This window comes from Xiphophorus hellerii, chromosome 6, assembly GCF_003331165.1.
Source record: "Xiphophorus hellerii strain 12219 chromosome 6, Xiphophorus_hellerii-4.1, whole genome shotgun sequence".
NCBI classification, from domain to species: Eukaryota; Metazoa; Chordata; class Actinopteri; order Cyprinodontiformes; family Poeciliidae; genus Xiphophorus; species Xiphophorus hellerii.
In genome coordinates, this window is record NC_045677.1 from 17,261,930 (window position 1) to 17,287,796 (window position 25,867).

General features: G+C 39.6%; 1 protein-coding gene across 11 annotated transcripts in view; it reads right to left on the bottom strand.

The window, feature by feature from the left end:
- Nucleotides 1-2,180: 2,180 nt before the first annotated feature.
- adgrl2b.1 (adhesion G protein-coupled receptor L2b, tandem duplicate 1) overlaps nt 2,181-25,867 on the bottom strand; it is a 126,999-nt gene continuing 103,312 nt past the window's right edge. For 4 of the 11 annotated variants that reach the window (XM_032565392.1, XM_032565399.1, XM_032565394.1 and 1 more), the window contains 7 exons: nt 24,758-24,978; nt 23,542-23,608; nt 19,689-19,780; nt 18,133-18,301; nt 16,223-16,351; nt 12,942-13,038; nt 2,181-4,287 (listed from right to left, as the gene is read on the bottom strand). In XM_032565392.1, the coding sequence (XP_032421283.1) occupies nt 3,416-4,287; nt 12,942-13,038; nt 16,223-16,351; nt 18,133-18,301; nt 19,689-19,780; nt 23,542-23,608; nt 24,758-24,978 (1,647 nt within the window). In that variant the 3' untranslated portion in view covers nt 2,181-3,415. Of the gene's footprint in view, nt 4,288-5,848; nt 5,903-10,808; nt 10,935-12,941; nt 13,039-16,222; nt 16,352-18,132; nt 18,302-19,688; nt 19,781-23,541; nt 23,609-24,757; nt 24,979-25,867 lie in introns of all 11 variants that reach the window. The other 7 variants (XM_032565389.1, XM_032565390.1, XM_032565391.1 and 4 more) reach the window with 5 other exon arrangements.

Below are 25,867 nucleotides of genomic sequence, written 5' to 3' on the forward strand. Positions count from 1 at the left end.
GGGCAGATGTTCACCTTCTGCCAGGACAAAACAAAACGCACAACAAGAGCTACAGCGAGACAGTTGGACCATTGCAGAGTGGACTGGCTAAAGTTCAGATCTTAGTCCGATTGATGTTCTGTGGGGAGACTTGGAAACTGATCAGAATGGGCAGAAATTTTAGCATCCAGATGTACAATTATGTACATCTGGATACACTGCAAGACTGCAAGTTAAAAAGACTTGCAGCTGTAATTGCAACAAAATATGGCTCTATGTAACAAATCTAGAAGGGCCTGTATACTGACATGCCATACATTTCAGATTTTTATTTGGGAGGAAAGAATTTCAATGTAGAAATATGTTTCCACTGAAGTGGAAGTCTTCAAACAAAGAAGTCTTCAAACTTCTTTGTGTTGGTCTGTCACATAAACCACCAATTAAACGCATCATAAGTTGTGTTTGTAACATGAATGAAATGAACCAAAAGTTAGAAGAGTCTGTTTTTTTTTTTTCTTAAAAAAAAAAAAAAAATCACATGGAAAACTTATAATAAATTTACAATGTAAAATTCCCTGACTTTGGGGGCGTGCCGTGGTGGCGTAGGGCGACCCGTATTTGAAGGCCTTGAGTCCTCGACGCGGCCGTCGCGGGTTCGACTCCCGGACCCGACGACATTTGCCGCATGTCTTCCCCCCTCTCCTTCCCTGTTTCCTGTCAGCCCACTATCACATAAGGGACACTAGAGCCCACAAAAGAACCCCATGGAGGGGTAAAAAAAAAAAAAAAAAATTCCTGACTTTATAACCGACTGGAAAAAAAAAGTGGTTTCACATGATTGAAAGCAACCAGATTTACAGTCTCACATTAACAATAAGAATAACTATGTTTTGCAAAACAAACATTGATTTTGAGGAATATTGCATAATAATAAGAGCAGTCCAAAACTGCTGCAACATTTTGATGGTTTCTCACATAAGATCACTTGATTTATGGGTATAAAGTTGCACAAATATAAACTCTTTTTTTTTTTTTTACAAAAATATTTACAGGTGCATCTGAATAAACTATCAAACTTTTTTAGAAATCAATTTAAAAAGTGAGACTTGTTATCTATGAATTCTAGCAGAATGATATTTTAAGGCTTCATTTTTAGCAAATTATGATTCTTATGGCTTGCAAACAATGAAGCCTTAAATTTGAAAATTAAATTGAGATCAATAAATTGTAAAACAAAATTGAATACAGAAATGTCTAATGAAATGATGCCTAATAAAACTATGTCAAGATATAAACCTTTTCTACTTGTGTCAGGAAAAGAAGTCTGTGTACAACAAGCTTCTTTAGCTGTGTCTTTCACCTTCTAATTTTTTTTTATAAAAGTCTTCTCATGATTGTGCATGCCACAACATGGCAAAAACATGATACTTATGTATCCAATATTATTTCTGTTTTATATAATAAAGACTTAAAATGTGTATAACGTATCTACAAGTTTCACTATTTAACTGAATTAGTGAAAAAGCAACTTTTCACTGATATCCTAATTCTTTGAGATGCACATGCACATTCATCAAACCCTAAAAACAACAAAACTCACAATTCCACAATTTTTCAGAAAATGTTTGCCCTCATATTTTAAAAAAAGAATAGCATAAATGGGCCTATATATTCCACTACCATCTGTTTCCTTCTTATTCACTCCATTAGTCCAGCATTATAAACCTGGGTATCTGTTAACTCCTAAATACTGCACAGTTTATCGCATGCTGTAAAGAAAAATCAAGACGCCATGTGCAACTCGTCAGCTGCCATTTCTAAAAAAATCATTTCCACCACAGGGGGGAGGATACAAATACACCGCTGTTACTGGACATAAAACGGACAGACTTTACAGACGGACAACAGATGTCTCAGACAGAAGAGAGGGAAAGCACAGAGGAAATGAGACAGAATGGGAACAGGGAGAAACTGTTGCCGTGAGAACGGCATGGGCTCTTTTTTTTTGTTTGTGTTTTGCATTGAAAGGTCAATTCTGATGAAATGCTGTCCCCTGATAGATGGTAATATTTACAAAGCTGAACACAAGTGGATTTAATGCACATATTCATTTGTAGAGACCAGTTACATATTTGCATGAATAGAGAGCATTTTTGTAACCATAGAAATAAATGGAAAAAAGATAAGAAAGAGCAGCCAGATTTCTGCGAACGAGAAAAAGTTTCACATTTATTTAATATCAAACAGGAGTTGAATTAAATACCAGTTGATGATGAGCTCTTACAAAAGAAATAAAATTAACCTAATCAGTGCGGCAATGTCTTTTCACACTTCTCCAACCATGATTTTTTTTTTATTACTTAATAAATTAATTAGTGTCAAAGGATGTAAAATTTTTCCAAAAGAATAAAAAATAAAACCTGCAAAATCTGCAAACGCATGGAAGGAAAGGAGTCAAAACTGAAAGTTTCTTTCAAGTCAAATAAATTACACGGGGATCCAATTCGTTCTAATGTTAAGTCTTTGCATGGCCCGGTGTCAACAAATATACTACTGGCGAAAAACTCATCATTCATAAAAGCAAAAAACATTTCACAAGCAGAGATGTGAACATGGTTTCATATGGACTGATGTCTCAAAACTTCTTTTTTTCCCATTTTTTTTTATATTCAAACATTCTACAACAAGTCAAGTGTGAGAGGAAAAAAAAGCACATTTCCAACAGTTTGATTAACCTTGTCTGAAGAATTTTAACATTGAAAGGGCATAACTACTGAATTCTTGCCGTTTCTTTTTTCTTTATCTTTTTTCAGTTTGTCTTTTTGTTTTTACTTTTTACACTAGTGGTACAGCAAAATATATATTTTTTTCAGCTGTTACATGTACAACAGTTAATTGTGCAATAGAGAAAAATATAAGGCCTGAGTCTGAATTAGTGGTTTCTTAACTTTACAGTCCTGACGGTGTAAGTGGAGCCTCACTAGTTCTTGTTCTGCACTTCTTGACTTAAAAAGGACCCTGGTTCCGTAAAGTCCCCCAGGAATATGCCAAGAGCTTCATGGTTCTTTGCTTGGAGGTTTAAGTTTTTTTTTTAATCCCTTACTCTTCGATTTTTCTCTCAGTACGATAGAAACACCAGACTTATCTTTGAAACTGCGGCCTCTGTGTTATCCTCTGCACCTCATTAGTCCAGCAGCAGAGCAGCCGCAGCACCACATTTGTCTGGCCTCAGTTGGGTGTGTCTTGTGTGTAAATGAGATCTCTGTGCAAAAAAAAAAAGTCTTTCATTCCTATTCCCAATCCAAGTACTTTTCACTTCCTGTCCGAACAGGAAGGGCATGTGCGGAGCCAGGCCCACTAGGCTCTCTTGACATCACCAGAAAGCACCCAGCTGTTCAAACCTGTGCAACAGAGGTGCCCAACCCTGCACCCCCTCTCAGAGGCTGGTGATCAGTTGCATTTGTCCATCGCTTGGGGCGTCTCCGTCCTGCTCACAGTCCTCAGTGCTGGGAGAGATGATGCACCCATCGCTGGTGCCTCGGTTTATGTGGTAGTAGGACAGCGGCTGCGGAGCGTCGCCAAGCTCAGGCATGCTCTTGTGATACGCATCCTCGCCTTCGCTGTGAGGTGAGGGAGAGAGCTCCTCCTCTTCCTCCCCCTCCTCCGGCGGGTACGGCGAAGCTGACGGTGACGGAGAGTCTCTCAGATTTGGCATGCTGGTATACAGAGAGTCTCTATTGTTGCTGGGTGACTGGGAGCCCATGTCCTCCACTGCGGTAACAGTCTCGGAGCCATGGCCGTTGTGGCCCTCCAGGCGCCTGGGAGCCTTCTGGGCGCTGTAGAGTAGAGAGTGAGTCCTTTGGGGAAGGAGGGGGGCCTCCAGCACCTCCTTGTGGTGGGGGTTCAGGAGCAGCTCCAGGGTGGTGTGGCCTCCTCTTCCACCACCTCTCTGCGGGGATGAGGCCTCCGTGTGGTCTGCCACGATGGCATCATCCTCGCTCCCGCTCCCACCCCCTCCTTGATCCACAGTCACCCTGGTGTGGGGAGGCGGCGCGCGGTCCCTCTCTCTTGGGGTGCTGCGAGCCTTAGGGGCCCCACGGGGCCTGAGGTTGTTGTGGACAATCTCGGATATGATCATTTTCTCAAATGCGGCGTCATCCAGGTTGAGGCCCCCCAGGTCACCAGGGGCTCGAACACCCACGGCTTCGTAGTCATCGTCGCGCAGGGAGTAGCTGTTGTTGAAATTGCCGTTGAGGGGGAGGGTGTCCATGGCGCTGATGTCCCTGCTGTTGCTGAGAGAGTGCTGTCCTAGAACGAAAGGCGGAAAAGCAGGTAAGATATAATTTCATTTATGTCAAGAAAGAAAACCACCACACCATTCACATACGAAGGGTCTTGCAAATGTATTCATAGCCCCTGAACTTGTTTGCAGGTTGTTGTGTAGAGGCACAATTAATCAGTCTTTTGGCATTTTATGTGATAGACCAACACAATGTGGAGAATTGAAGCTGCAAGGCTTTGTCTCTATCCAGTTTGGCAAATCTAGATGAAAATTTTTGCCTATTTCTTCATGTGAAATATCAGAACATCTATTTTCATGTCTTTTCACAGGTTCCTAAATGGATTTAGATCTGGACTTTACCCCACAAATACGCCACAGCATGATGTTGCCACCACCGTGTTTCACTAACGTAATAGTGTATTCAGAGAGCTGTGCAACATTAGCGTTCTGTTATGCATGTAGGTCGTAATGTTAAATTTTGATCCCTGCTGACCACAGCATATTTGCTCCCCCACCCCGACTCCCCTAAGGGTCAGGATGCACAAATAATATTTTTCCTGCTCACATATTTTCCACCAGAGCTGTTGATCTCTGCAGCTTCTCCACGGTTACCACTGGCCTCTGGGTTGCTTCTCTGATTAATGCTCTCCTTGCCCTGCCTGTCAGTTTAGATCGACAGCTATGTCCAGGTGTGTTTGCAGTAGAGTCATACTCTCTATTTTCAGATGATGGATTGAACAGAGCGCCGTGAGACGCTCGCAGCTTGAGATAACCCAACTCTGCTTTAAAATTCGCTTTAATTTTATCCCTGACCTTTCTGATGTGTTCCTTCGTATCTATAACTTATACTTATAGATAAGTTATAAGCAATTGTTTACACAGGATTTTATTAAGTAACATCAAAGTAAAGGTAAAAGTAAAAATGTGCTACTTAGTTAAAAAGCTGTTTAATTTTCTTCAGCTTCACAGTTATGAGCTACTTTGTGTTGGTCTAGCATATAAAATCCCAACATGCATTGGAATTTATAATTAGGACATGACAAAAATTTTAAAAGTTCAAGAGGTGTTAATATTTTTGCAAAGCACTTCAGCTGATACTGCTCAGGACACTTTAAACTTGTGCTTTTTGATCTGAGGTTTGATTTTAATTTCATGTAAGTGCGACAACATGAAATTCAAAGGAGAACCAATTATCTTCCCACTATGCTCGTCCTCATTATAGATGACGTTCTCGGGCCAATATAAGAAATTATCCTGAACAATATTGGAAGAATGAGACCAAAGAATGACTTAAAACTTAAAAATATAAACAACAACACACATCAAAGTAGCTCATGACCAGGTAACATCACAGCAGCAAAAACGGCAGAAAAATAGGTGATGCGCATAACCCAAGTAGATGAAAACGAGGCGATGAGAAAATGTGTCATCCACAATGAGTAAAACATTCCACCTGGTAAAAGAAGGCAAGACTAGAGTGTAATGTCAAACACAGATGGCCAGCCACCTCTTTTACGCCGGGGGCCCCATGAGAACAGCAGCAGGCCCCCACACACCATGAAACACAGACACCGTGCAATGACTCACTTTGCCACCACTCACATCAAGTGTGTCTGCTCAGGCTATCAGGCCTAAGAACAGCTGATTTGCAAACAAAAAAAAAAAAAAAGGAAAACATATGCTTTTTCAATTGCAGCAGAAATAACAAAATTAGTGAAATAAGACAAAAGTGGAAGCTTGTAACATTCAGCCTGGATTCAGCTGTGTCCTTCAAACCACAAGTGATTTTTCTTTGAAGTGTTTACATTGAATGGAAAATACATGTATTTGTTCACCAGATTGGGAAGTAAAAGCCAGAAAAAAACAACTGAATCCAGGACTCTGCAGGTGAAAAGATTCAGCGGCAAGCATATACAGCCTACGTCAGAACTTTACATACACTTATCACTGGCATGAATTTTAAATTCATTTTGGGGCTTTTAATGATGTGATTAAAAACATTTTTGGGGGAGAAGAATGAATATAGAAGAAGCAACTTCAGGGAATTTTAAAATAACTAGGTTCAAATGTTTGAAATTTATTATCGACTATGAAATGCACACAAGCTCAAAATTGCATATCCAGGTTCAAATACTTACAGACACCCCTATTGATGTTCAAACTACTGTCCCTTAGGAAGTTGCAGAGAAACCACACAATTTTTGTTGCCACCAGCAAGCTCCTGGCATAATTCTGACTGGATGTTTGAACACAGTTCATAGCAGAGTTGGTAGAGCTAATTTAAAGTGGTTAGTTTCCTGGCACACAACGAGCTTTAAAGCATAAGCCCATACATTTTCAATAGGGTTGAGTTTGGGGAAATTCCAGAAGGCAAAAATTAGAATGTTTATCCTTCTTAAAACCAGTCTTGATGTATGTTTGGGGTCGCTGACCAGATGGAAGATATAACTGAAACCAGGTTTCAACTTTTGAACAAAACTATTATCTCTGACGAAAGAAACAGAGTGCAATAGCAAGCCAGAACTCAATTTAAACCTGTTACAACAGGATGCTGATGGAAAACCAGTGCCCAATATCCTCTGACTTGTAAATTTATTGAAATATTTAGCCTCAATGAGAAAAACTATGTTTTGAGGCTCTCTAGTCTACGATGACTGTCAGGTGTACAGTTTGTTATGCTGCCTGTGATACTTGGACTCTCACAAAATGGGTGGAATATGGGAAGAAAAGGACTACCTAAAAACTTTTCCACAAGAAAATGATTCCAAAAACTAATAAAACTGGTTTTGGAATAGATAAAGCAGGTAAACATCAATCTTTTGGAATAGTCTGTACTGCAACCCCACTAAAGAATTGGGTACTACAGCTGGTTCCAAGGCAGAAAGAAAACTTACCAATTTAAATTAGCTTTACTGTATTTAACCCTCCCACGGTCTTTAGAAATTTTGTCATTTAGACCCAACAAGGTTTTTTATGTGTGGTTTAGGAAACTGACGGTTTGATGGCAGAACTCCTCTTTCCCTGCTGTCTGACCGTGACATTTCTAATGCCCCTCCTGAGCGTTTTGATGAGATCTAGGAGGGTTAAAAAGAAGTGCTGTCAATATTCAACCAATAGCTATGCCACAAGCTTGCTGAAGACTATATTTAACCGAATGTAGGTAGGGATGTAGGGATATATTTGAGTCTATATGAATATTTTTTGACCCTGTGTAGATTACAGAAAAAAACTATATTTTAATCGTTTTCAAAATGATGTCAGTGTTGAGTCTCAAATGAGCTAGTCAGAAAATGAATAAAAATAACCAAAAATAAGTTAAAAAGCAAAAAGTGTTTTATGGAAAGTGCCAAAAACGTACAGAGAGCAAAAAATAAGGTGATTGTGGACCAGCCCTTATTAACTTTAATGGGGGGTTGTCCGAGATCTCAAATTATACCCATCGCTTTCAGATTAGGCTACTCTATTTTGAGGTTGTGGCTTGAGGGTGCAGCTGTAAATTGTATTTACTGTTCATTGGGCATTGCACAGTTTAACCATGAGGCATTTCTGGAATATCCCTCAATCAGCCTATGTTGCTGATTGAGCAACATAGGCAGTTGCCCAGGGCGGCATTAGAAGGGATCATACGAGCAGGGACAAAGCGGGAGAGCTGATAAAGGCTCTCAGCCAGGCCTGCATTTATCCAGAGTAGCTCAATAAAAGTAGTTAAAATCTAATTATTTTAACTTGTGAGGATACTGAACTAGTTTCAAGGCATTTTGTTGATGATTTAGTTAATAGTCTGGATTCAGGAAAGTTTATTGTGAGTCGAATATATTTTGTTTCTGGCAAACAAAAGAAAAAATGGTAAGAGCTGGCTTTTAAACAAGCATGTCAAAAAATGTACAAAGGAGGTAAAAACATATTCTAGAATGAGTAAAAAAAAATAAGTGCAAAGAGCAAAATGCAAATCAAGGTTGGGGTGCTGGTGGGGGGGATTATCAATCTTGTGTCTGGATAGACTTTGCTTCAAAATGTACATTTATCTTTGCATGCAACCTGGATTTTAATTTATTTATTTATTTTTTACTGCAGACAGGTATTGTCTACCGGGAAAGGGAGGGAAATGATGTGAACAGAATTCAACTGGACATGGCGACAGCTGCACTCTGGGAAACGTTCCAGCAGAGATTCATTCAATATGTTCTCTCTTTCCAGTTTTTACTGCATCAGTCGGACATCTGCAGAATATTACTTTGTATTAATACACTTATAATGGAGGACAGGCTCATCCTTTTCCAGGAGCTAAGTGTAATGACTATAGCAGGCAAACTTAGTATATGCCTGTGTTGAGCTTGACAGCTTCTCTCTATGCGTATTTCATTTTTGGCTGGTGATCTTCGCACCAGGTTTTGACATTTGTGTGTCATGCTGCTGCAGCTCCCTTAACGTTATTTTCCATATGTTAAATCCTTGTCTGTTTTTTCTGTTTATAAGCATGTGAACTATTTCTTTTGTTTTGCCTGTGTGTTGGAACACAAATAACAACAGAGGATAGCCTCAGGAGGAGAGAAAAAAAGTGTGTAAGGCAAGGATTTATGCTCACACACTGAGAATTACCTGGTAATTAAATATTCCCTCTTTTTATCGGTCTCCTGTGCGCCAGAGTTAAAATGCAATTATTCTACACAGATTAGGCAGGTAAACATTTTAGGGATAGAAAACAGCAGCTAAGTTTTGCACCTGAGCTGCTTGGCTGCAGAGGCACTCACCTCAATAAAAACTAAATTAATCAATTTTGAAAAAAACAAAAAATGTAATCAAACAGTGCATCTGGTTTTCAGTAGTTCAGCAGTGGCTCGGTCCAATCACTGCTTCATTAGTTCAAAGCATGAAGTGCGCATTGTGCTGCCAGCCAGCTCGCAGCACAAAACAACAGAGACTGGAGCAGGTTAATCGGCACAGTCGCTCCATACACACTTTTGCCATTCTGCCGCCTTGTGTATTCCCTTTTTATCATCAAGTGCCTGTGAAATAACAGAGGCCTGTAACTCTGCCCGCATTGCGTCATGAGCTTCTGTTTTATTCTCCTCTGATTGGGCTTCTTTCACTCTGCAAGAGAGGAACTAGGTCACAATGCACAGCGCTGTTCCAAATCAGGTTTATCTTCAGAAAATGTCGAGATTTCAATAAGTTGTCACTGTGTGATAACGCCCAATAATCCATGCATGAAATATGCACGTCGGTGGACAATAAAGGTTTATGATAGACAACTCAGAGAATGCCTGAATGTTAGCTGGGTGGATGGAGGCAAACAGATGGATGGATGATGAACAAACCAATGAATAGGTGGATGAATTGTGGATGCATGAATGTGAACTGAATGATGGGCAAACAAATCTTCACTAATTTAATCCCATTTTTTTCCAGACTGCCCTCGGATATTTTTTGTCAGGTGGCGATAATAACATATACAGTATGTATATGCATATATAAATAATCTGGACTAATACGCTGCAGCTGTGTTCACCAAAAAGAAATTCCCACATGATTTCTAAGTAGACCAAATAAGAAGAATACTCTGATGTTGATCTCCGTTATAAAAAGGGAAAACTAGGGAAAAATAAATACAACACTTAGAAGATGTGAGCCATGAAGGACGAAAGGTAGAGTCTGTATAATTAGTTTGAACATTTTCAGTTATGCCATGTCACAGACTCAGTCTCCACTGCTTTCACATATAAAAACAAAAAATCCAACATACTTCATGGAACAGTTTGGCATTTTGAAAAGGATTTATTTTCTGGCAGGGAGACAGATGAGAAAAGTGACATCACTCTCAAGATTCGTCTGTTGAATATGAAGCTGCAGTGACTGAAATAGCACACAGAATAAATGCTTTTAACCAGGCAACACAGCCCTGCTGCAGCCACCTTTGGTGCTCCCTAATTAACACTTGATATCAGGATCATTTATTAATTGCACAAGTATGTGCAATGTATAAAAAAGACAACTTCCTGCTGGAATATTTCCTCTGGCAAAGGCTGTTAACTTTCTTTTCTTTCTCTCGCTCTCTTTCTCTCTTAGTTGGTTGCCTGGGAACAGCTCCGCTCCAAGACTGGCAGATAACCCACCCCAAAATGGCAAATTGTTGTTTTCCAATAGCTTAAACAAATGAGATATAAAGTGTTAATTAGTGCGCTTTTAAGGTCCTGATAGGCTGATTTTGTTATTGAGGCTGCTTCGCCTGATGTTCCAGCTCGCTGTTAAACCCTAACAACCTGTTGTTTTTACACAAATAGGATAAAACATGTTAATTATTGAGCCTCGGAAGTGCTGGTAGGTGTACTTTGAAACCAGAGCCAGATTTTCACTCTTCACGCTTAAAAAATAAAGAGCTGGCTGTAGCTTTAACAGACTAGACCTGAAAGTGGTTGCAATCTGTCTCTCTTTTTCCAGAACGGGGAACACTTCTCAAAATGCTGCATGTGTGCTTTTGAAACAACCACAAATCTGTGCAAGACAAAGAAAGAGAAGACGTGAGGTGGCAGGGGTAGAGGATGTGCACCTGGGGAGTGAAAGGCCGGTGGAGAGGGGGTGTTGCACACCACCGTTTCAGCCAGGAGGTTGTTATAGGGGTTAGTGTCGTGGGTTCGAAGGAGGGGGTTAGTTAGGAGGTAGTTGCCAGTCATCCCTGCAATAACAGGAAGAAGAAACAGAAAAAAGGGGAAAGAATTAGGAGGTGAAAACAGTAGAGGAAGTGAGCTCAAGGTTGCATGTTCTTAGGTTTTTGCGGCAATGCATCTGGAAGATTCCATAAACAAACACTGATACTCGCTGTACAGAACCTTTCGCCGCAGAAGATTTACGGCCTCTGCTCCGACTGTGTGCGGACAGAGCAGCCGCGGAAACGCTGGTCAAGGCGTGCCGTATCTCAAACAGTTCGCTGATGTAACTGACAAACAACATTATAGGGACAAGTGTTGACCAAAGCCTGGCAACATAATCAGCTGCAAAGTTTATGTGAGGCAGATTCATCCAAACAAACTCATCCATTCGAGACAGCAGACGAAACATATCCATGCGGCCTACCACAAATAACACAGTGTCCTCATCAACCATCATGAGCTTTTCTAAGCTCTCGGGAATGCAACAACACATCCGAAGTTATTAGAATGAATTGCTGTGAAACTTTGTATTGGCAAGGATCGCTTTAAAAAAAAAACGAAAAAAAAACGTGCTGAACTGAAGCCAAATCTGTATTGGCAGAGTCCGGTTCCTGGGTTTCATGATGCTGGAATAATTCCCAAAGCTTGCAAAGCTGACCCCCATTTGACTTTGCTCCTTTCTGTCCTCTTCTTCTACCTTCAAAGTCACTTTGGGATCACAATATCTTTAGTCCTGATCTATAACATAATAAACTTCACAAGAATGCTTTGCAAGAGATAAACTGCTTTCCTACATTTTCTCCTGTTGCAACTTGGAACAAAATAGTTTTTTTCACTAAATATTTGAAACTGTAGTATGCATCTGAATTCGGCTGTAGTTGCAGCTATGCTGTAAGTCTGGACTAGCTTTGCAAATTTAGAGACTGAATTTATCCATCTTCCTATCAACTCTGCTTAATAAATGCATCCCCACATTATGATGCTGCCACTTCCATGTTTCGCACAGAGGGTACTCTCCTAAGAGTCATATGGAGTTTTCTACAACCACAGATTTTCCATAAGGGCAAGAAAGGTACATTTTGGACTCATTTGACCAGATCACCTTATTCCACATGCTGACTGTGTGGGCTACATGGCTTTTTTTCATCAGTGGAGTTCGTCTTGCTCCTCTTTTGGTCCAAACAACTAATATCTGTTCTGTTGATGTACTCTCCCACTCAAAAAGTGGGTCTCTGCAACTCCTCCAGAGTTACCATTAGCATTTTGGACTGACTAAATTCTTCCTTGCCCTTGGTATGTTTTCACTTCTACCTATTGAACTGTTCCCTTTTTGTGCTGTTTTTTAACCTTACCCTACCTTGAACCTCTACACATCTTTATCCCTGACTTGATGTGCTCTTTGGTCTTAAATAGGCTGTTTGTTCAGTGAAGTTCTCAAACAAAGCTCTCAGGGCAGAACAACCTCATTCACACTAGGACTGAACTGCACACAGATGGACTATATAAAGATTAGATGACCTCTTGTGGATGTTTAACAGGATTTTTTAGGACTAAAGAGCTGAAAATAAATGCATGCTGAAAATAAATGCATGCAACTTTTCAGAGTTTTATTTGAAAAGAAAATCTTATCATTTTCTTTCCACTGCACAATTTTCCCCAACTTTGGCTTGGTCTATCTCATAACAACATATTAATACACACACACACTTTTAGTTGTAATGTGACAAAATGTAAAGGGGTTCTAGGAAGGGAGGCACTGCAAATATATTATTTGTCTGTTTCGTTCCATGTATTTAGTCTAAGCAAGCAGAGACAAGTGAGAAAATGCTGCAAAGCTTTGAGCATTTAATGCATCTGACTGTTCGTTTGGAGAAAAGTGGCATGAAATCGGGCCTTATCTCCCTCTCCTCTCAGTCAGCACGAAGCGATGCAGGCTGCATCCATTGAAGTGTTTACTGTTAATTCAGAGCTTCATCACAAAGAGAACAGAGCTCGTGTCTCGTCTGGTGATGACGGAGGCAGTAGTTGCTTACCCTGGTTGAGCGTGGAGGTGCTGTTTATGTCGCCTGAGATGAAGGAAGACTCCGACTGCTTTCTCACAGTGTCGTTCCACATCCGCCTGATGCGGCTCTGCGTTGAGAAAAAAAAGCAGCCGCTGATTAGTGCTCAACATGGTGCTGTTATGTTTCAAGGCTTCTGGTCCCCAGGCCTGAGTGGCTGTGTGGTTTTGTGATTCAGACCATACTCTCTATAAATTAGGATCTAATTGACGCGCTAGCTGATGACATGTTTGTGTATCACAAAGCTCCACAACATGCTATTGATTCGACTGCTCCCTAAAATTGAGAATCTTACGGTTTGTAATTTGACTCTGAGCTGCTCTCTTCTACTCTGAGCAGCAAGAGCAGAAGCAGCCACCGAATTCCCAGCAGTGCTCCCTAAATGAGACCTCATAAAAGTCTTAGGAGCAGATATCATAAGTAGGATAAGCAGCAATTCTTTCCCACAGGGTGCCCATGTTTTAAGTTAAGAGCAGATGCTTTTCAAGAAATCACTAAAAAAAACTGTTAAGTTATATAAGATTGAAGAAATCAAGCAAAATTGCCACAGTTTAAAATCTGCTTTGTTGTGTGTTGTATTCATTAACGTTGGGGAAGTTTTTCACAATTTCCATACCCTTCAAATTTTTTATTTGTACTTTGCTTTTTAGGTTGATCAGTGAATCTATAAATATACCAGAGAGCCAAATATCTTTCAGTCGCTCTTTAAAGTGGGAAACGAGGACTGCATAACATAACATAACAACATAACATAAAAGTGCAAAGGACTGCATTTATGTTGCTACCACTCCTCACTAAGAAGGATGGTTAGGGAGGGGGTAGAAGACCTGCAAAGTTTATGGAGTAAGCAGAATCCAGTGTAGAACCTTTAGGTCCCATCTACATATTAAATGCTATGTGTGAGATTGATGTCAAAAAATGGCCATACTGTAGGGTCTCACATGAAACACCACTTTCAGAAAAGCGCTTGATGCCCAGTGCACAGCATGGTGGGAGACCAGTAATGCTATGGGTTTGTATCTTACCCAAAGTATCTGAGATCCTTAGTACAACTAAAGATCTCAGATTCTTTAGACCCTAGTACCACCGTAGGTTTTGAAATATAATAACAACATTTGGTCAAATCAATACACGGCACACAAGATCTTGTGTGCCGATCTCAGTCCGCAGACCTTAATCAAGTAGAAAAGCTGTTGGGGAGCTGAAAGGAAGAGAACAAAAGGCCTTGAGGCTTTTAAATAGCTTTAACAGAGGTTCCAGTCAGTGTGGAGGGAGCTTTACTCTTGTTCAATATTTGTAAAACAAGCTAATTGATCCAAATGTGAGAGATTTTCCTAATGCTAAATATAATCTATGGCTCAACGATCAGAAAGGAGACGTAATTATATTAATAAGTATTGGCTTTATGAATGAAACTGAGCTGCATGCTTTGTTGTTCACATAACAAAACAAAGTCTAAAAATTACAAATGGATTTACCTATCTATAAAATTCTGACATATGTATTTCTTGCTTGATCTGACTTGTGTAATGAAATAAAACATCTTACATGTTTTGTACAGCGTCATAACAGTTGTGGCTGTAATTTGTTTACAAATATATCTAGTCACATCATTATTTTGACAAGCTCGGCTGACAGACGATGGCGACTGCTTTCTGAAAATGTGTAAATCTTTCACTCATTATCTGGCTGAGAGGCATTTCCTTCTGTCAGACTCTGATCGTAAAAATGCCTCACCTCATGAGGACTTCAAAAGATATTAGATTTAGAAAATAACCAAGAGCATTTTTTTATTACTTTTTAAACATCTTGTTGTGTCCTAAATGGGTTTTCTCAATAATCACAAATAAATACTACTATACTTTTTTCTGTATTAAATTTCTTCCACCAGACAGAGACACAAAAGCGTTAAAAGAGCAGAAATATTAAAGACAAAAGCAAACACGATGCTGGCAGAAGCTGGGAAGAAAGTTATTATGAATCCTGTACTGAGACAAGCCGAAAGCCCACTCAGCGAGGAAGAAGCCACTGCTCTGAAAGCAGCATGAAAAGACACATTACAGTTTGCAAATGCACTTATGCAAAAAAAGATGAATTTTTGAAGGCATTTCCTTCAAAAATGGCATTTCCTTCAAAAATGTCCCAAAACTATAATTTTGTCCCTAGATTTTGTAAAATGTAAGTATTTGAAGTATTTCACTAAACTTTAAGTATTTGGCTATAATGACCATTGCTACATTTGGAGAAAAAACAGGGATGCTTGCAAGACTAAAATCATCCTCCAAACAGTAAAGTATTGGGCATAACAGGTCACAGAATATAGTTTACATTTACATTTATATTAATAGAAGTGTATGCAATTTCAAACATGCAAAGAACTGTTGCAACAATTTTTATTTAGGTATCATGCATGCAGATTGCTCAACACATGGTACTCAAGCAGTACATTTGGTGACACTTGTTTAATGCAGCATAACAAAGTTTTAGAAGCCATTAATAATTGGAATGTTATTTATGTTTTCATAAGCAGAAATATCACTGTTGAGTTAAATATTTCACTATTTAGTAAAGTCATATTGTTACTGTGGCAATCATCAGTAATATCACAGAATAAATGGCATCATCAGGAAAGAACATTTTGTGAAAAATACTGAAGCAATATATACCTGGCAGACATAACTTATATGTCATAACAATCATCTTCAGAAATGAACAACCAAATTAATTAAAAAGTGACTTAAAGAGAATGACCTTTTTGACAGTAAAGTAAAAAGGTCTTCAAACCTCACTAAGTTCCACCAGTTCAGGAGCAATGGGCCAAAATGCCAGCAAACTATCAAGAGAAAGCTTGTAGGGGAAATCCAGAATGTTTCTAACCTAAGTCATACAGCTTAAAAGGCAATCCTATCAAATATTAAAGACAAATATGACATCTTCTGAATTTGAAGGTTTAGTATTTAGCCATTTATGAAGTATAAGAAACTCACTGACATATAATAGGAAACATTTAGTCAGTGAAGAAAAAAAAGTGTGTCTTTTTATATGGTGTATGTAACCATGTGCTTTTAGCTGAAGTCACACATGGGAACAAGGCCTCAACACTTGAAGGTTAAGTGACTATTGGTTTAAACCTTTCAGCTGGATTTCTTTACATGAAAATGTAGCAAAATAACTCAACTTATTTTCAAAAATCTAAAAGATCACAAAAAAATAGTTTTATTGCTGAAACTCTTGCTTGCTTCCCGTTGCCGTACCTGTGTAGCAGAGGAATAGCGGGCTGTGGATCGAGATGTGGCTGCCTTGGCCGAACTGTGGGAACTCTCAGAAGGCAGAGCGCCACAACACTGGGACTGATGGAAACATTTGCTGTACTCCTTCCGGACCTGCAGAGCAGCAAAAAGATTAGGACAAACTGAACACACGGACATAGAGTTTGACACATCCGCCTCTCCTCAGGGAGAGGTGCAAATCCCAAATCTTTATCTACTGGCAGCCAGCCGACAGCAGTTTAAATGCCAAACCTTCAAGAACTGGGATGACAGGGAAACCTGTACCATGCTACAAATTAAAGCCACCCTCGAATATCTGTTTTGCTTAAGTAGGAAAAAATATTTGTGAAAATATAAATTATCCACATACTTAGCATTGAAGAATGAGTGTGTTGGGCTTAAATTAAGTGAAATTTGAGGTTAAATTTAAAACATATAATCAGTTACTCATCTGTATGCTATGATTTCACCAACTTCAAATTCCTTCTCAAATAACAAAATTTATATGCAATAATAAAAACCAATAAACAAGCAATTTAAGATATCAATGCTTTACATCAGCCATTGAATCTATTTGTTAGAAGTTTAATTATTGCAGTAATTTTTTCTTTTGTTCATTATGCAAGTTTTAGGGAAATAAAATTTTCTAGGAGCCCTAAAATTCAAGCAAGCTATTTTAATTTTATAAGTTTAAAGTGCATGAAAGAGGTAAACTTATATAGTGCCTTGCTACAGTATTCATATTTTGTTTTGTACTCCAAAGACCTAAATGCATTACATTGGGACTTTATGTGAAAAATCAACACAAAGTGGATCCAATTTTTTTAACTAGTAAAATTCTGAACAACAGTGACATGCATTTATTTGCATAAAGTTCTCTTTAGTTTGATACCCTTAAATAAAATCTTGCGTAACCTATTGCGGCCAGCTGTGACTGGGTAGATGTAACTACTCAGTAACTCTGGAGATCCGCAACTGAGGTGGAGAACAAGACTAATGTCAATCCACAAATCTGTCAGGAAAAAAAACTGTTGTTGAAGCAAAGCCATAAGGAATCAGACCTGCAGTTGTATAAAGGTGGAAAAAAACATTCCCTGGTGAGTTGAGACCAAGAAACACGACTCCAGAAATATTACTGCATAAGCAATATACTGGTAAAAAACGACAAGCAGCTGTGATTTTCATTTTCTTCCCTCCTATCTTGATCTGTACGTCAAGGTCTCTTTGTACCTTCATATGAGAGGAGTGGGCATCTACTACTGAGCCTATCAAATAGGCTCCATTTTGTATACGTATGCACAATTGAGCTATGTGTGTGTTAGCTGTGAACTAGTGCATTCCAGACATTCCTTTGTGATCCTAATGAAGCACATTCATACTGTGATGATGATGATATACTATGGGGTTAACGGGAAGAAAGATGGAGCGTGATACATGGCAACCCTGTAAGAAACTCTGTGTGAGGATGTAAAAGACAAACAACCAAACCCACAGTGGAGTGAGTTAGATCAAAGGATACCCATCTATTCAAACGGCCCAGTCAAAAGCTGGACATAAATCAAATTGAGAATCTGTGGCAAAACTTGAAAACAGATGTTCTCTATCCTATCTGACTTCTGAAAAAAAGGAATTAGAGACTTTATATATTCAATAGGGGTATCAAGAGTAAAGAACGGCATAGTATTATTGTCTTTTCAATTAAATACGAAATATGTGTTCTTCACATCTAAAGTGACATAAATCCCAGTGAAAAACTTGGACAGTTGCAAAAGCTGTAAAAGTGTGAGGGGTATTAATACTTTCACAATACATACTGTATGGCAGCTTTACAGACAAACAAGGTCCTCTCGACTGTTTTTTCACCCCTGCATTAGTCCCAAAAGGCAGTTTCTTACTTTTTTCTGAAGCAGACAGTGAAAGATGAAGATAAACATCCCTTGCAGAGTGTTGAAAATGGTGAAGAGGTAAGCCATCACGATGGATGACTCGTTGAGGAAGAACAAGCCGAAGGACCACGTGAGTCCCAAAAGACAAAGCAGAGCAAAAGCTCCCAACACCCACGACCTGCAAAAAAAAAGGTGGGAAAGTGATGATTAACAACTGAAAAAGGAAAATTGTGCTACATTTCAAAACTTCTGAACTGCACTTTAATACAATATATATTTTTGGTTTACTTTTCCTGCTCTGGAAATGTTGCACGGACAGTTAGATATAAATTTAGCTCCTTGGTCTGCGTCAGAGTTTGGTAGCTGAAAAGACGGCACAAACAGCAGGCTTGACTTGATGCCTTTTGAGGAAAGTCTAAAGGATACAAGATAGCCTAACAGTCAGTTTCAGTGACAACAAAAGCAACAGAAAGAGGGGAGTCCTCCCCCCTACCCATTTCTGAGAAAGATCTAGTGAGTGTGGAGACAAGGGGAGAAATAGACTATCAACATGTCACTTGAAAAGAAATCAGAATAATAATCATGGCTTATTAGACATGCTGTCCACTTGTTTGTGCTTCTTCTCCAGGGATGTAATTTTGTTTTTGGTCTGGGGAAAAAAAAAAAAAAACTCAGACAACTTTTTAACAAGTTCCAATAACACAACACAGAAACTCTATACACCATAGCGGAAGACCTTAATTAATGACAGTTAATGGGTTTTGACTGCTAGTTATGGTTGCACAAAATGCAGCATCCACAAATGTGTCATTTATGTGAGCTAAAACAAGCACGAAAACCAATTAAAATGTTTTATTTTGTTCATTTTTTTCAGCGTTTTTTTTGGTTTGGATCCAAATCTGAGTTGCTGCCTAAAAATCAAACGCCTACATAACATATGCTGGCATGCCGTCAAACATATTGTTGAACAAGGCTCCAAGCGCAGAAATGGTCAGGGATTTGCTGTTTTATCAACCCAAAGCAGCCCACTGGAAGCAGGGAGATGGAAGAAAACCCCCACCCCTAAAACTCACTTCATATAATTATTTTCCCCCCATTTTACACATCTTGAAATCAACAAGACATATGGTTGGGATCTATCTTCCAAATGTGCCTATAAACTATGTGAGAACACAGCAGCAAAGAGACGCCAAAAGGTCAGAAATGCACTTATGAAGAAATAAAATAGGCAATATACCTATGAGTAGCGCAAATACTGAAATCATAAAAATGAGCTAAAAAAGCACCACCAACAGACTGAAAAGGAAAATAAAATCTGAAAGGGTAAACCGTGGGTCTGGCTGGAAGTAAAATCAAATAAAATGTGTAGGTCAAATACAGCTTTTGAAATTATAGCAGCAAGGCAGAAGGGGCGATGGCGTGTATTATTTTCCTCCTCGCATATAAACCACCATCCCTCCCGCTCATACCTTTCTCAGTACGCACACACAAACACAAACGCACACAGTCACAAAACAAGCAACAACACACCCGGCCTCTTAATCTCCTAGAGTGACACCCCTCACCTGATACCCCCCAGCCTGCTTGAGTCGGGTTTCATGGAGGTGGAATGCTTCACCATCTTGTACATCGTCACCACCAGGAAGATGACATTGACCTGTCAAAACAGATGTGCATCAGGGTTAATAGACTGCACTAAGGAAGGCATCCCGTTCCATGTGCTTGCAGTGCAGGCTTAGGTGCTGTCAGTAGAGATGTAGTCAGATCCTTTCCTCACAGAGAGTACTCCAGATATTCTAATGAGTTAAAACCATGTATTTAAAACACTGCTTGCATTTAAATATTCAGTTCTGTATTAAGAAATTCTCAAACATTGATGTTTAATCACAGCTTTTGTCTCAGGAACAGAAGGAGATTTAACTGAATTTAAAAAAAAATCTGTTTAACTTCTTAAACAGACGACACAAACAAAAGAATATTTTCTAGCAGAAGAAACATTAGGACCCCTCTCCTCTCTAATGCCTAGACTTATCTTCTTTGGCTGAAATAACTTCAGTGTCTCTGGTATCGGTTTGTGGAAAGGATACTGTACTTCTCACTTCCAACTGAGAAATGCTGAAGGGGTTACTGCTTGTAGAGCTCATTTCAGTCTCAAAACTAAAATGAGCTCTGAATGAAGTCATACAAAATTTTGCAGAAATTCTGAGATTTTTCTTAGAATTTTCACAAAGCATGATTTCGCCAGATAAAACAACTTGATATAAGTAGACAATGAGTGTCCACATTATCACTATAAATGTAAATGTAATGTGTGATGCTTCCAATTGCATAGTTTCATCACCATGACACTTCTAAATCCAGATCACTTATATTGGGGGCATTTTTTTTTATGCCTCATTTCATTTATGTATAAACCAATTTATACAAGACACCTAGCAACAGGGTCAACCACGCCACCTCAGTAAGGTAGAAATTTCTGTCGCTTTTAGCAGCTAACTGAGTCACTCTTTTTTTAAAGGTCTTTTTTGGCTCTCGTGGCCTTTATTTGAAAGTGCTATGACAGGAAAGTAGGGTAATGAGAAAGAGGGAAGACATGCGGCAAGGGAATCGAACCTGCGACGGCTACGTCAAGGACTAAGGCCTCCTTATGTGGACTTGTGCTTAACCCCTGTGCCACCACAGCACCCCCGGCAGGAATTTTTAGAATAAAATGTGAGCTCTCTGAGTGGAGTCTGAGAATCTTTGAGAAATCTGGGTCTTGGTCTTTTTCCATGTTCTCTCTGGCAACTTCACTTTGGTCTACATGTTTTCTTAGAAAAGCACACAGTGCTGGAACTTATTTACTTGGGATGATTTTCCTTTTGCATTGTTGAAAGTTGTAAACCACAACAAATAGCAAATTTTCTTATTTAACGAATTGCAACTACACTCTTAACTCAGCTGTGACATCATTCCTAACTCTAAGCTCCAACTTCTGAAAAAAACAAAACAAAACAAAAAATGACTGCAGCATTAATCCAGGACAATTTAGGAGAAAAAGCTGGAGGAGAGAAGTTGACCTTCCAGCAGGACTTCGACACTAAGAGCCACAAAAGAAATGTTTAGATCAAAGAATAGTCATGTGTTAAAATGGCCCAGTCGAAAAATCCCACAGAGATTCTTGGATAGGATGAGAAAATTGTTGTTCAGAGATGCTCTCCATTTACTCTGATTGAACTTGAGCTATTCTGCAAAGAATAGGATGAACATTTAAGTCTTTAGTTGTGCAAAGCTCGTAAAAGACATTCTCAGAAAAACTAGCAGCTGCAATTGCAATTGACTATTGACTCTTGAAGCTGAATACAAAAGCATGCCGCACTTTTGATGTCTTTGTTTGAGAAATACTTTGAGAGCCACGTATTATTTTTGTCCAGGTCTAAATTACGCATTACTTTGTCTTGGCCAATCCCATGAAATCCCTTTAAATGAGGTTTGTAGTAGAATCGTGACAAAATGTGAAAAAGATTCAAGGGGTAATAATATTTCTGAAAGACACTGTAGACAGAAACCAATATAGTCTGAGAAGAAACACTACATCTTTTATTGTGTTGGCTTGAAAGGAAGCAACACACCTTCAGTGAGAGGTCTATGAAAATTTTATACTGATCACAAGGCCTTCTGACTTTCACAGAGAAAATCAACAGCGAGAGGTTATCACTTTGGTCTTCCTCAGTCGACTCGAGGCTTTGACGCGAGCTGCGTTCGCTGTTTGTCTTTCTTTCTCATGTTTGTCATTACAGACGACGCCAAACACGGAGCGCAATTACACGAGATGAGGACGCACGCGCGGCAAAGCCCAAACAAATCTTAACACGTCATGGCTGAAAGCTCAGAAAGCTTTCGGAGAGAAAAGGTGGGTGTGGGAGCAACGGGAGCTGAATGCCATATTTTAGAGGCAATTTCTACCGAGGCCAGGAAAAACATTTAAGTGATTCAAGCCATACATCCAGAAAAGGTTTCCATGCTCTCAGGATGTCTTTCTGTAAGCACCGCAGGGCCTGTGGCCACAAAAGGAAGGGAGGGGATGAGCTTTGATTTGGTCTGATACCATATTTAACTGTTCAAATGTGCTGCACTAAAGATTCCATGAAAAACAACAGGGGTATATGGAACCTTTTCTCTCCATTAGGAACTTCAGGTCGACTAAAATCGCATTTTTCTTAAAGCTTAAAAATCTTTAAATGTAGAAAAAAGCTGAAGTTTACTAGAAAGCAAACTATAATTATAAACATTTTTGAAGTTTTTGTTCTCCTGCAGGAAGAAAGAATCCCAATTATCCGACCATATGGATGCAGTCTAAAAAAAATGACAAGATGACAGAAAATAGTCTTGGAAGGGAAACAGCAGCATGTGAGGGGCAGGCATATGTAACCGAACAGCGGCGGGGAGAAAGATGGAAGAAGTAGGAGCGGCTGCAAAGACAGAAAGAGGCTTTTAGATCACAGAGTTTTGTCTCCCATTCACTGGGGCCAATTTACGTCCACATGAGCCGAGCGGCTGGAGATACATTCAACACAGCCGTAAGTGATGACACAGATACAGCGAGACGGACAGAAGGACGGACGGTGAGTAGAGAAGCTAGGAGGCACTCTGCAGAAAGCTGCATATGGATCCCCCCCCAAAAAACACCTCCTCCCCTACATGCTTGGTCTCTAAGGAGCCATCCTCCACAGTTTTCAGGTCTCTTACTTCTCTGCCAAATAAAGCACATAAAACCAGTGCAGGAGTCCATGCAGCTCCTCTCATGGTTTTGCATGTTTATACAACCGTTGGACTCGTTTACATGCATGTTCCTGCATGGACATTCGCCGTGTGTTTGTTCTCACCTCTTCTGCACGTGTGTTGTGAGTTTGCGGCGAACCCGGTGTACTCTACATGAAATATTAAGAAGTGAAGATGGAGATGTCTGTGTGCCGGGATTGGCTGGGGATGTGTCATGATCCTCAGTAGGGCAGTGCACTCTGGTAATGGTTGTCTGGCCCACCCACTCATTACTTCCATGTCCCCCCCCCAACTCACCCTTCACCGTCATCCCCCTTGTTTTCCCACTGAGCAAATGACCTTCATGCCTGAAACGATTTCTCCTCCTGATTGCAGGAAGGGGAGTATTCTCTAGTTGAGACGAGAGGACCGAAAAGCTCCGCGTTGTTACTGCTCAACAATTCTGATTTCATAGGATTTCATAGCTGAGTGGACACTGATGTCCTCGTGTCAGCTATAATGGGACCACTTTCCTTTCATGCAAATTGATCTGAGAAAGCAGAGCTAAGAGGCTGCCAGCACACATGGAGAGAAAATCTATAAACTGTTTCCAAAGCTTCTCTGCGATTAAAAAAAAAAAAAAAACGATCCTACGCTTGCACAAATTTTAAAACTTACCACTATTATGAAGGTCACTGGTCCAATGAAGCTCCATATGAAATGGTTATCCACTCTCAACCAGCATCTGGAACACGTAAAAAGGAGCATTTAGTTCATCAAGTCGTTTCAATGCCAGAACAATGCTCAGTCGTATTGATTAGTGCACAGAGGAGCTGGTTAGATGATAGGCCATGGCAACAGAGCAGCAACTCTTCTGCCTACAGTGAAGAAAACTCGACCTCGAAAGGGTGTTGGAACTGTGCCACGAGATGCTGCAGAGTAAAAAGCAATTCTTATCATGCTTGTGTTTTCAGTTTATAAGTTTCAGTGTTTGCAAATGTGCAGACTGGGCGCAAAACCGTTGTCTGTTTTGAGATTGCACTGAAAGTAGGTGATAATAACAACCTGAGACTTGTTATTATATTATTTTCATTTTATTTCTAAAGTGGCTCATCTTTTACTGTTATTGCTACTTTTGTTTGTCCTGGTTTAGGGCTCACCGCTCTGAAAAGTGTTAGTGGGTGTGGTGATTCTGGGGGTCATTTCACCTGCTGAACATTGAAGGATTAAGAATCGAGGGATAGGTAGTTGTGGCAGCTTGCCTGGTTTTTCTCATATTTGTCATTGTTGTGACTGGTGCTGTCATTTGCCTTAGCTGAGCACTTAAAGTCATGTTTCATAGTAATTTCGAAGTCTGTGTTTAGCAAACATTGTCTTGCAAGAAGTTTGAAAAAAGCAATACCCTTTCCTTAGGTCTTTATTTTTCAGAATGTATAAATGAAGTGAGGATTGCTGCAAGAAATTGGGAGAGTGAAAAATGGCGTACACTTTCATTCTTCAAATTAGAAGATTAAAGCCTTCCAAGTCCTAAGTTTACTGGTTGGATAAAGACCAGTCCAGAAGCGCATAGACTTCGCACTGATAAGGGCAGTAATTATCCATTTGCAAAGAATAAAAAGAAAAAATAAATAAATAAGAAGAACTGGCAAGCCAGTCAGCCAGCATATTCATTAATGCTTTTCCTATGCTTCCAGCCTCCTCTTTCTGCAGTGACAGGCTGTAAATTTGCCATGGGCCGGAGGTGGACTACTCCCTGTGATATTACTGTCATTAGCACAGAGCTCCATATGCATGCTGTGTGGGTGTGTCTAAGTAGAGAAGTTCATGATTTTTGTGTTTATATCTTCTCTGTGCAAAGCCAGGAGAAAGGATTCAGTGAAGGCGGAGCACTTACGCCTGCTGCGTTCCATAGCTCCTGTAGTCGATGGCTGCAGAGATGCCAACAACGACCGCAGGGACGAGGTAGCCTGAGAGGTAATAATACTTTCTGCGTGAGAACTCGCTCTCAAAGACCTCGACCAGCATGAGGTATAGCTGCACGCCCTCCAAACACATCCAGGTGAACGCAGCCAGAAAACAAAAGTGGAGGACTCCGGCAATGATGGAGCACACCAACTGAAAAGGAAACACACAAAGGAGTTGCACACAAGAGGATATTTTAGTTCAGTTTAATATCTTTTGAAATAAAAAAGAAATAGAATTTTTAATAAGATTATTGCATGTTTTTGTCATAGTATAAAACTATAATGCCCTATTACTCTTTGTTTACTCAAACTGAGTTTATTTCTTCATCTGACGTATTCATTTTCTGGTCTTCAGCAGCTTTAATAAACATCACCATGTCCTGTCTGTCTACAAAAGGTCTATTGGTTTGAGTTTAGCCTTCAAATTCAAGTTCTAATTAGCAACCTATTTGAAAGCAAAGAGGACAGCAAATATTGAACCTGCATTCACAAAAGGTGCAGACATCAATACAGCAAATCGATGCCCGTGTTGCTTTGCAAACCGTTTCTTAAAATTACAAACAGTTCTTCAATGCATTTTGTGGGGATTTTATATAATTGACCAAGTAGTCCTACATGTTTTCAACAACTATAGATCTGCACATAAAAATCAGAAAAGTGTGGCAAGAATTTCTATTACTAGGCACCCGAGTCAAACTTTGTCTCTAGCAGCTTTACATATGAAAATACTATCATCTGTGAACAGCAGATTTTAGGTCTTGGCACAATTTCCAATTTCCAAATTGATCTAGATCTTTTAATCAGCTCTAACCAGCTTCCCTGTCCCGGTGGAAGGAACTTATCATTACCTCTACCATTTATTACTGTAAGGATGCATTCTGAGTGATGTCTAGATTTAGTTTTCCAGGACACAGATTTGCGTGTTTTATTGCGCCACAAATTTTCTGTATTCCTTACATGGCAAAATGTAAATTGAACTTCTTACGTCTTTCTTTCAGCAATCTCTTTCCTCTTCCCAATCTTCCATAAATTCCATAGCT